This window comes from Giraffa tippelskirchi, chromosome 3 (genome assembly GCF_054371585.1).
Source record: "Giraffa tippelskirchi isolate mGirTip1 chromosome 3, T2T-mGirTip1v1.2.pri, whole genome shotgun sequence".
NCBI classification, from domain to species: domain Eukaryota; kingdom Metazoa; phylum Chordata; class Mammalia; order Artiodactyla; family Giraffidae; genus Giraffa; species Giraffa tippelskirchi.
The window spans coordinates 190036351-190048655 of record NC_137277.1 but is presented as its reverse complement, the minus strand read 5'-3'; the positions used below and the strand labels follow the sequence as shown (position 1 = coordinate 190048655).

General features: G+C 53.1%; 1 protein-coding gene across 3 annotated transcripts in view; it reads right to left on the bottom strand.

Annotated features, from left to right (window-relative positions):
- Positions 1-4336, bottom strand: part of IFFO2 (intermediate filament family orphan 2) — a 46183-nt gene extending 41847 nt beyond the window's left edge. For all 3 annotated transcript variants that reach the window (XM_081574947.1, XM_081574949.1, XM_081574950.1), the window contains exon 1: positions 3318-4336. In XM_081574947.1, the coding sequence (XP_081431073.1) occupies positions 3318-4000 (683 nt within the window). In that variant the 5' untranslated portion in view covers positions 4001-4336. The remainder of the gene's footprint in view (positions 1-3317) is intronic.
- Between the last annotated feature and the right edge of the window lie 7969 nt (positions 4337-12305).

Sequence of the window (12305 nt, the reverse complement as noted above, 5' to 3'; positions counted from 1 at the left end):
CACCTGATGGGAAAAGCCAACTCATTGGAAAAGACCCTGATTCTGTGAAAGACTGAAGGCAAAAGGAGAAGGGGATGACAGAGGATGAGATGGTTGGATGGCATCACCGACTCAATGGACATGAATCTGAGCCAATTCCAGGAGATAGTGAAGGCCAGGGAAACCTGGCAGGCTGCAGTCCGTGGGGTCGCAAAGAGTCAGAAACGACTGAGCAACTGAACAACAACAACAAAGCTGTTTAAAAGATTTTACAAAAATAATAATATAGATGATGATACATGACTATGGCTGCAGTTCATGGAGGTAGAACCCCAAAGTTCCCAGCTTGGAAAACACTGAGCTACACAACCCAGGTTGCCCTTTGGAGAGGCAGAAGAGCATCTATCTCCAAGGCTACGAGTTCCTCCAGGTGGGCAGGGGAAACTCTGGAAACTTTCCTTCTCCAGGATAGGCTCTTTCTTTTGGTCACCTCTTGGGACCCCATGCTAGACATCTTGGAAGGATCTGAAGCCTTCAGTGGCCAAAAGCCCAGGTAAACACCGTGGTCTCATTCTCTTATGAACAAGAGATCAGAAGTGGGCTAGGAGTTCAAACTCAGATTTACATATTGTCAAGGCTGGGAAGACTCTTTGAGATCATCTAGTCCAGTGGTTCTTACGCTTTTCAAAAAGGTTGATCATATGCCTGCCCTCTTCGCAAAAGAAAATCCTTATGAGAAACCCAAATAAAGAAACAAATAAATACAGAATGTTATTTGTATGAATCTGTGCTGTAGGCTCAGTGAGAAAACAGTTACCAGTCCTTGAGGTTGATGAGCCCATTTTGGTCTGTTAACACTTAGAACTAGGATTATAGTTGACAGGTCTACCTTCGGTTTAATTCTATCTCTGGTTTGGGCTGCAGAGTATCAGGAAAATCCTGACTCACACAGATTAGTAGCTACAAATGGGACCAGCTTTTAGCAGTTTGCTGTGTGATCTCAGAATATTTTTCCGATGAAGAGAAGGCAGGGGTGGCTCTAACTTGACGCTGAACCAACAAATCAATGTTAAGTCGACTTCCAAGAGTTACCAGTAAGAACTCAAAAGTGAGTGAGCATATTTTCATGACCATTTGACATTTTTTTAAATATGAATTTTTATTTAACATTCAAGGAATGCCTAATGCATCTCTGAGGCAGCCTGGGGCTTCAGGAACAGTTCTAGCCCACCCTCTTCTCACCTTTACAGACAGGGAAACTGAGGCTTGCTCAAAGGAGGAGGCAGACGTGCTTTGGCAAAAATCCAACTTGAGCCCTGAATCAACTTCAGAAAAGATGCATCTCCCCAATTCACCAAAAAAAAAAAAAAAAAAAAAGGCAGGGGGAAAGAGAAGGTGCCCGCGCCCCCTACAAGGGCGGGAAGAGAGACACACTCACCCTCCACCTGTCTCAGCAGTGCCCATGTCATTCCAGGGCAGCACTAGAAGCTGACATCACACCCCACACCCTGGGTGCAACTTGAACTGGGCATTGCTCAATGCCAATCCATCTCCCTCTAGGACTGGGCACGGTGTTCCCATCTCCTTAGTAGCCAGGTCCGAAAAGCACACACACACACAATAAAACAAACACCCCACAAGCCTGGGGCATGACGACACCATCAACAGTGGCAGACCAAAGGGCCCTCCCAGTTTCACCATCAAGAGCAAGCGCCTGTTTCCCTGCCCCACCCCAACGAAGCTGCCCACACAGGGCAAAGAGGTGGCCTCCCCATGGCAAGGCACCAGGCCATTCTCAAGCCCTGCAGAGAGACAATCAGCCCAGGAGAGTAGCCTGTCTCCCCAAGGGGGCCAAGACGTTTCCCCAGGAAGCCAGGCCCCGCATGGGAGACCTGAGACTCTGGGCAACTGCCCCCTCACAGCTTGACAAAGAGTCTCTCATCTTTAATAACATCAATCTGATTACTTCATACCTTCCAAAAAGCATCACCAGCCTACTCACCCCTTGTACGGCTGTGGCCGTTTGTCTGATAAGTAAACAGGCTTCCGAGTAGTTCAATGATCACTCAGTTCAGCCGGGGGTTCTCACTGGCAGGTGCTGGAGGTGGCACTTGAATCCAGCCCAGTGGCCAGCCCACCCAGGTGAGATGAAAAGGGAGGAGACCCATGGCCAGCTCTCTGTGCTCTTGTGAGCACCAGGACACAGGAGTGGAAGGGAAGATGCTTCTTAGGGCATCCTCCAAGCCCTGGGGGTCAGAGCCACAGTTCCCAACATAGAGTTGCCCATGCCTGGGACAGCAGAGGGCCCTGCTCCCTTCCTGAGATGCTACAGACAAACCCCTCTCCTCTTATCAGAAGGCTGATTAGGTAAAACTGTCAGCCAGGTTGCAGGCAGGAGGCAATGTCAGTTTCCCAGCTGGGAATCTGGGCTGGGCAGAAATGTGCTAGCCAGTTCAGCAGGCAGTCTGCGCCGCACTCCAGCCAGATCTGGTGGTCTGCGTCCATTCAGTGTCCAGTCTTCCAGCCTAAGGTTATCTTTGCTTGTGTAGATAACTCAGTCTTTAGGGCTGAGTTTGTTGGGGGTCCAAAAAAACCATGAGAATTGAGGGTAGGGAGAAGAGAGGTGAAGAAGGGAGGTGTTTCTAAAACTCGTGGCCAGTCTGATGTAGGTCTGGTTATCCAGTCCAGCCAACTGGACATGACAGAGCTGGAGCAAGACAGCAAACCCTGGCCTCAGTGGACAGACCCCAGCACTCTGAAACACTTGATTTTTTTTTTTTTTAATTCAAGGAAAAACAGAAAGTTAGTGGATTACTTAAGAGTTGTTTCTTTTCACCCATTGACAGAGGGGAGCTCACTTTGTACATCCTTGAGGAAAACACCTAAGTTAGAAGACAGACTAGCCAGGAGTATCTCACATCCCAGCTTCACCACCTATTAGCCAAGCCACCTTAGGCAAGTCACTTGCATCCGTGCCTCGGTTTTCTCATCTACAGAATGAGGATAAGAATGCCCCACACTTTGTGTTGCCATGAAGATTAGGTGACATCACATAAAACACCTACGGCCATTATGTCACCTAGAAAACAACGTGCCTAATCCAGTGACGGAGCGGAGGTGTCCCCCACGGTAGTCAGCGCCGGTCCCCATCCTTGGAACTAGAAAACCGAGTTTTCCAAGTCTGCAAACACAGCTTCCAGCCCACCTGCCAGGACCAGCTGGCCGCCCACCCGCTACCCCGGCCCCTCTGGAACGCACACATTCCGGGGCTGCCAGACCGGAACGACCCCCAGCCCCCAACCCGGGAGTGCGGGGGGACAGGGCGGGGTCCCACTCACCTCCGCTTGTACTCGTCGCGCTCGCGCTTCACCTTGGCGAGCACGTTGTAGAGCGCGCGGATCTCGGGCGTGATGGTGTCGATCTGCACGCCCACGCCGTCGGGGTGCACCCAGGACACTCCGGGGCCCTGCACGGTCTCCACGCCGCCGCCGCCCGTGCGCCGCACCTGCGTGTAGCTCCAGATGGTCCCGGGCAGGCGGCCGTAGTACTGCGGGTGCGAGCCACCACCGGGGGGCAGGCCGCCCAGGGCCGCGGCGTGGTTGGCGTTGGCGCCGGCGCCGGCCGCCGCGCCGCTGCCCGGCACGCCGCCGGGCGCGGGGGGCCGCAGCAGCTCCGGCCCGGTCTGCACGGCCTGCTCGCGGGAGAAGGTCTTGTAGCGCAGCCGCCGATCGCGCTCGCTCTGCTGCTGCTCCAGCTGCTTCTCCAGCAGCCGGTTGCGCCGCTCCAGTTCGTGCACCTTGGCCAGGAAGCAGCGGAAGCGCACGTTGAGCCCCTTGAGGAGGTGGATGTTGGAGCCCAGGTCGTCCCGCAGCGCCGCCGTCACCGGCGACGGCCCGGGCCCAGCCCCGCCGCCGCCGCCGCCGCCCCCGCCGGGGCAACCCCCGGGCCCGCCGCCGCCGACGACGACCGGCGGGCAGCCGAAGGCCAAGGCCATCTCCCCGAACAGCAGCGAGTTCACCATGCGCCGGCCGCGCGGCTCAGGGCCCAGGGCCCGCGGATCCAGGTGCGGCTCCAGCTCCGGGCAGGGCTCCCGGCGCGGCCGGGCCAGGGAGGGCGCGGGATCCAGCGCGGCCGGCCGGGCGGTTCCAGATGCGCTCCAGACGCGGCCTCCGCGGCTACGGCGAGCCGGGCCGCCCCCGGGTGTGGGCTCCGCGGCGAAGGACGGGACTCCGGCCGCAGAGGAGGCCGCGGCGGCTAGCACGGGGCGGCGAGGGTCGCGAGTCCCGGCGCCGGGGGCTGTCGGAGACGCTGTGGAGGCGCAGCGGCAGCCGCGCTCCGAGGACTCTCCGCGGGCACTGCCCCTCTGCGGCGGGCCCCGCCCACTGCAGACATAGGCCCCGCCCCCGGTAACGCCCCGCCCACCGCGCCTTCCGCCGCGGCGCTCCCGGCGCCGAAGGCCCCGCCCCAGGACTCGCCCCGCCCACCCCGCCTTCCTCTGCGGCGCTCCCGGAGCTGGGCCACGCCCCTGTCCCCGCCCCGCCCACCGCGCCCTCCACTGCGGCGCTCCCGGAGCTGGAGACCCCGCCCACCCTGGCCTCGCCCCGCCCACCGCGCCTTCCTCTGCGGCGCTCCCGGAGCCGGAGGCCTCGCCCAGCTCCGGACTGGACCCCTCCCTCCCCTGCGCCGGGTCCAGTGGCCCGGCCCGGCTCCGATCCTTCGCCCGGGGACACGGCCCGCAGAACTGCACCAGGCAGATGGTCAGGTGGGATCGCCGCAGAGCCAGCCCGGCCTCTTAAAGGGACCGGCGGCCTCGACAGCGCTCGCTTCCCCCGCCAGGGAGTCTCCTCCCCCGGTCTTTGCCAAGGAAGCTACCCTTTTCTTCCAGCCACCCCAGCTCCCGCGGTCCCCGATTCCCGCGGAGTGAGGGGGACCTCGGTCTGGAAGGGCTGGGGACCAGAGCATCCGAAGGTGCATCCGCACCCCACCCCCAGTCTGGCGTGGCGCGGCCTCGATCGCCCTTCCCCGGATGTGGCCGCGCTTGCGCCGGCACGTCGCCCACGCGGTGGACCCAGGAGGGCTCCTCCACCGCTTGCCCCAGCCTCTCGTCCAGAGATCGGCCTGGACTATGCCGAGCCGGCTGGTCCTCGGGCCCAAAGATGCGCCACGCGGATGCGGGGGACCGGCGTAGGGAAACTGAGCTGAGATCCTCCGGCATGTGACACCTGCAAGCTCAGCTTGGGGTGCTACCACTCCCCGGCCCCGAATGATCCCCTCCCCACCACCGCACAGGCTGCGATGCAGCTGGCCCCAGAATGAGGGTCTATTTCATCAACCGCGTGGGGGGCAGCTTGAGGGCAGAACAGGTCTAGAGGGCGGCGCCGACTGTTTTCAGATTTACCACCCTAAAAAGACAAGTTCTCCAATCTCCTGGTGTCTCTTAATGTGTTAGTCGCTCAGTCGTGTCCGACTCTCTGCGACCCCATGGACTGTAGTCTGCCAGGCTCCTCTGTCCGTGGGATTCTGCAGGCAAGGATACTGGAGTGGGTTGCCCCTCCCTTCTCCAGGGGATCTTCCCTTCCCAGGGATCGAACCCGGTCTCCTGCATTGCAGGCAGATGCTTTACCACTGAGCCACCAGGGAAACCTGGTGTCTCTTAAACCAGCTTGCAAACATCTCTGATTATTTTTTGAATACTGGTAATAGTTCCCGTTATTGAATGTTAAGTATATATCAGGTGCCATACTTGTTATCCCGATATTACAGAGGTTGCTGGGACCAGAGGAGCAGTGATCCACCCCTAAACACACACTCTAACCCGCCTACCCAATGCTGCTGGCCTCTTGTCCATTTCCCCAGTCGATTCTCACCACAAACCTCAGGGGGAGGTGACCCCCACCTTTGAACGCCTGTGGCTGGCACTGTGTGCATTTAACCAGGTATGTGGCATGTTCCACATTCTTTCGGCTGCATTTTTTGAATTGCAATTTAATTTTTGTCTTATTAACTTAATGTGTTTGTTCCCTCTCTTTGTGTGTAAGCTTGAGGGCAGGTACCCTTTCTCAGAAGGACAAAGGCTTTGTGTTTTCAGTGCCAGAAGAGACATAAAGGAGGCACGGGCATGCTCTGGGGTGAGGTCGTGGCTGTGATCTTAGTTGGCTATTTTTGATTCAGGCACAAGAGCAAACCCTCCCCAGGTTTCCTTCCTTCAACCCCAGCTCCTTGCTCCCTTTCAAAAATAGGCTCACCTTTCCAACACCCCCAGCAGAAACTCACCTGTCTTAAAATCTTTCTCTGCCTCACCCAACCAGATGTGGTCATTGCTCTTCAGTCTTTCTTCTCTCCTCTCTTGGTAATTTTCTTGTTTATCTAACCTAAAGAATCAAAGCCCTTTGCCTTACAGCAGGAGTTCACAAATTCCCCAGGGTGGGATGGGGATATCTAAGGACAGAATTCCGCAAAGTCCATGATATGGACAAAAGTTACATTTTTATTTTCACTAGTACCTGAATCAGTTCAGTTCAGTCACTCAGTCATGTCCAACCCTTTGCCTGAATGGTATCTAGTATTTCCCTTGATCATGAATGCAGGCAACAAGAAGTCCCTGTGATGTTATTACTGATAGAAATCACGGGTGTTTTCACATCACCTTCAGTTTTTACATATCTCAAAGTATCATTTAAACCACCACACTCTTAAGATCATATTCAACTCACCACTAAATCTTACTTAATGTATTAATAAACATGTTACTATATCACAAATTTTGTTACTATTTTGATAGTTGTATTTTAGTAAAATTGTCACTGGTGTCTGAATGCAATATTTTAAAAATTATTATGAGATGGATTTACAGGCTTCTCCAGGCTTCTCCCAAAGGGCCTTAACCCACAGAAAGGGTTAAGAAGCCACACCTGGGGAGTGGTTCCCTGCCACCTTTTCTCAGACAGATCTGTTCTGCTAACAGCGTTGCCCTGGAATCAGGGTGTGAAGCCCTCCTGGAGGGGCCGGGTGGGTTGGGGGCACCCAACTCTGTTCTGGGCCTGGAGAGACCCAAACATTCCAAGATCATTTACTGACCTCCTGCTTCAGCACAGACCTTGCACTAATTCTGGGGAAACAGCCATGAACAATGCAAGAGCTCCAGGAACCCTAGGGGAGCTAGCGGAGACAGACAACCACCTCACCCCCAACAGCTGCTAGTCCACAACTTCCATCAGGTCAGGGGTCTTATGCCAATACTAGGTCAAGTTCACCACTGTACCTCCATATCCCAGCATGATGCCTAGCACATAATAGGTGTTCAACAAAGATGGGTTTATGTAAATGACTGAATGAGCTGTTGGCATTGGAAAAATCCCTGTAAAGTGCCTAAGAGGTATTCAATAAATATTAGGTTTTCATATTTTAATTACATTTCTTTGTCTGATAACTTTATCGAGGCATTTTTTACATATCATGTGATCCACCCACTTCAGTGGTATTTAGTACATTAACCAAATTGCACAACTGCCACTATAAATCAGCTTTAGACGATGTCATCTCTCCCGGTGAGATCTCTCGTGCCATTTAGTGTTACTGTTTCACCTCCTGCCCCAGGCAACCACTAATCGTCTTTCCGTCTCTATAGATTTGCCTTTTATGGACATTTCCTATAAAGGGAATCATACAATATGTGATCCTCATGCCTGGCTTCTTTCACTAAGTATCATGTTTTTCAAATTCACATTATAGCATCAGTAGGACCTTCCTTTCTGTTGCCAGCCTCTTCTAAAATTTGGTAGTTTGAATTTTGCATTTGCCCTGTTTACTTTTCTGCACGTCAGTTCCTCATCTGGAAATGGGACTAATAAAAACATCTACCCCGGGGACTTCACTGGTCCAGAGGTTAAGGCCTCACCTTCCAATGCAGGGGTGCAGGTTCAGTTCCTGGTCAGGGAGTTAAGACCCCACATGCCTTGGGCCACAAAAACAAAACATAAAGTGAGCAATATTATAACAAAAATTCAACAAAGACTTTAAAAAAAAGAATATCTATCAGGAGGGTGGTTAAGGGTTAAATGACTTAATGCATATAAAGTCAGCATGCAGTAAATGCTCAGTAAAATGTTAGCTATTATCACCATTATTCTTTTTCATTCTTTTTGCTTATGCCAGTGTGAAAAGCCCATAAATGTCTCAAGAAGCCGGGCAAAAAATAAGCCTCTCCCATGATCCCACACCCAGTGGCCCTCCCCATTGTCTGAGCCCAGTTCTGCTGCCAGGAAGAATGAACTGCCCTCTCCCTTACGCCCCCCATCCTCCCTCCAGGCTGCAGTTTCTAGAACATTCCCATCAGGTGTCTTCATGGCAAAATGAAAGACAGCAGTAAAACATGATGGCACAGAGGAAAGGGAGTGGTTATTAGTCCCACATGATGCTCCAGGTGAAAATTAATCCTTTAAAAGGCACAGGTAAATTCTTAAGAGGGCCCATCTCTCCTCCCCCCAAAACAATGACAATAATAACAGCCAAAAAAAGAAAAGAGAGCTGGCAGAAAGGGTGACTCTCGCCCATCCCAGCAGCGACGGCATGCTGCCCAGCCTCGTCCCTCCTGGGCACCTCCAGGCTTACAGGCGGCTTAAGCTACCTGTTGGCTCAACAATTACTCTAAGTGGGTTTGCCTTCCTCGAAAAGGGCGTGGGTTTCACCGACGTCAGGGCGCCAGAGTGTCCCACTGGCTGCCCAGACAGCCCTCTTCCTGGTCAGCAGAACCCTGGTTGCTTCCAGCACCTTCTCCGGGCCTCTCTCACGCAGGCCAGCCGGGCGGTATGGCAGTGTGGTTACGAGCGGGGGATGCAGGGCCAGGCTCCATCGGTTTACTGTGTGACTGTGGGCGAGTTACTAAACTGTTCTGTCTCAGCTTCCCCCTCAGTGAAATGAGATGGTAGTAGTTTATGGGGTTACCGTGACGATGTAACAAGTCCACAGAGCTGAGAGCAGTGTCTGGCATGTTTTAAGTGCCAGTTATCATGAATCAACATTCCTCAACCCCCTGCCAGGCACCGTTTGGGGGGGGGGGAGCGCGGTCTTTGAGCTCCACGTGACAGCAAGTAAAGGCCGAGGGTTGCAGAAGCCTAACCAGGGGCAGCCACAAATTTGGAGAGGCCCTTGCTTTTAGGCCTTCTTCCGTCATTTCCAAATGACTGCATCAGTTAAACATCTTCTTTGCATGTGTGCCAAGTTGCTTCATTTGTGTCTGATGCTTTGCAACGACATGGACTGTAGCCCGCCAGGCTCCTCCATCCATGGGGATTCTCCAGGCAAGAACACTGGAGTGGGTTGCCGTGCCCTCCTCCGGGGGATCTTCCTGACCCAGGTATCAAACTCATATCTCTCATGTCTCCTGCGTTGGCAGGTGGGTTCTTTACTACCTGGGAAGCCCAATATCTTCTTTACCCCGACTTGATCACTAAACCTCTGCATGTTAAAGACCCATCTTACAGATGGGAGCCTGAGGCTCAGGGGGTGAGGAGCCTATCCCCAAACACACAATTCACAGCACAGTTGAACTCTGAACCCAACTTTGAACTCCAAGTTCCATCCATTCTGCTCCAGCTCTAGCCTCTTCCTCGACCACCCAAAGATGGGACATCCAGACGCTGATCTGAGAAGTGAGCCTTTGAAGTGATTTCTGCCATCCTCTTCCATGCTGTTGGCCTTCAAGTGAGGAGAACTGGGCACGGAGAAGCAACAGGCAGGGGCGTCGCAGATGAGCCCAGAGCCGCGACGAGAAGCCTCACCGTGGCCTCCGGGTCTTTACACACGCTGGTCCAGCTCCAGGGACGCTGGCCCCCTTCTCGCCGGCTCTCACTCACCCTCCAGATCCTGGCTTTAGCAGCAGTTCCTCGTTTGCTGTCTTGTCTGACTTTGCATTGAGGGATGATGTACATTCAACAAATATGTGTACAGCTCGATGAATTTCCACACATGCACACCCTAGGGTACTCCACGCCCAGTTCATTTCCCGCAAACGGAAATCTCTCTGGTGACCCCTCCAGTGACACATCCCAAACGTGATTGGGCTCTGACGTTTCTCACCGTGGATTCCTTTCTAGCCTCACGTACAACGGAATCGGACAGTAGGTTTTTTTACTTCTTTCGCTCAGTCTTGTCCATAGGAGATCCATCCAGGTAGTTGAGTGTGGCAGCATTTTGTTCTTCTTTGCTGGGTCACATCACGTGCTATGAACATGTCACAGTGTATCTGTCCATTCTACCACGGGTGGACATTTGGGTGGTTTCTGGTTTGGGGCTATTTGAAGTAAAGCTGCTAAGAGCCTTCTCATCTCTGTCTTTAGGTGAACATAAGCATTTGTTCTTCTTGAGTGGAAACTGAGGGATGGGATTGCTGTGTGGGAGGGTTTGTGTATGTTTAGAGTTAGTAGATACAGCCAGACAGTTTCCAACCTGGCCATATAAACGTATACCCCCAGCAGCATACGAGAGTTCAGTTCAGTTCAGTTCAGTTCAGTCGCTCAGTCGTGTCTGACTCTTTGTGACCCCGTGAACTGCAGCACGCCAGGCCTCCCTGTCCCTCACCATCTCCCAGGGTTTGCTCAAACCCATGTCCATTGTGTTGGTCATGCCATCCGGCCATCTCATCCTCTGTCGCCCCCTTCTCCTCCTACCCTCAATCTTTCCCAGCATCAAGGTCTTTTCCAGTGAGTCACTGGAGCTTCAGCTTCAGCACCATTCCTTCCAATGAATATTCAGGGTTGACCAGGGAAGCCCATTATTTAGAATAGTCAGAGATAAACAACTAGGATTTACTGTATAACATAGGGAACTATATTCAATATCTTGTAATAACCTATAATAGAAAATAATCTGAAAAAATATATCAAAAAATCACTTTTCTGTATACCTGAAACTAACACAGTCTTGTAAATCAACTCTACTTCCATAAACATATTTAGCATAATCACTGCTTTTTTATTTAAGGGTAGCACTTCCCCTAGAACCACTCTGCACCCTCAAAACCAGGGTAGGTAGGGACCTCTTGTTGTTCTTCTCATTGTAGATTCATTTGTCCATAGCGTTCCCACTAATTCCTTGTCTCCCTCATGTCAGGAAGCGAGGGCTCCTTAAGGGAGGGAAGGATACCACCTATCTCCTTGGAAGGGAGAAGCCAGGCCCTGTCACCCCAGCCCCAGGCCGCTCGCCCTCTGCCAGTGCAGCAGAAGTCCAGCCCCGAGGATGCAGGGCCCCTCTCTTTGAGGTGCCCTAATCAATTTCAAGCCCGGAGCTTGATGAGACGGCTCCTCACTGGCTGTGTGATGCGGGACCCTCCCAGCCTCAGTCTCTCTGTCTATAAAACAGTGATGATGCCTCTGCATAGGGCTGTGCTGAGTGTTGTGTGTGGTCAGTCTGTCGGACTCTCTGCAACCCCATGGACTGTAACCCACCGGGCTTCTCCATCCACGGAAATTTTCCAAACAAGGATATTGAACTGGGGTGCCATTTCCTCCTCCAGGGGATCTTTTGAATCCAGGGATCGAACCCACATCTCCTGAAGCTCCTGCATTGCAGGTAGATTCTTTACCCACCGAGCCATTTGGGGGAACCCCAATGAGGTTGTGGTAGGGGCTAAATGAAACACTATTAAGTTCCTGGAAGGGAGCCTGACAGAGGCACGTGGTTCTTTGCGGTCACTCGAAAGCCTGTCGCCCTCTCTCCGAGATGACCTCCCAGGCTTCCTTCTTCTCGTTGTCAGAAAGCTCTACAAAGTGCCTGCCCGAAGACACAGGCCTCTGACCGCAAGAACCAACAGGTACTTCTCTCTGCTCCGTGCACAGCATTTTGCTCATTCCTCATGTTGTCCTTCTCAGATCCGTCCCAGTAGAAATAGTCTATGGGCCAGACATCACTTCACATGGATCACCTCATTCTCTCCAAACCACATCAATCTGAAAAAAGACTCTCGTTCCCCTTTTACAGATGGAGAAACTGAGGCTTGGAGATGAGAAGCTGGATTCTTTCCCTCCTTCCAGGGCCTGGCGATCTTAGATCTGAAACCTTAAGCCAGGTCCTGCCTGGATACTGCAATGTCCACACCAACCTCAGGATGAGCAAGGACCCCGTGGCTGCAGAGTGTGTGGGTTGTGGCAGGGAGGCCCTGGGAGTTTCAGAAGCAAGATGGGGCAGGACAGGGGCGTCTTCACCCCGTGGGGACCGTCCTGTCTCCTCCACTGGCTTGCTTTGCTCCCATTAAGAGATGAGCTGGGTAAATTCCCACATAACCCACCTCTGATTTCTGATTTGCAAACAGCTTTTCACTTGCCAGGGAA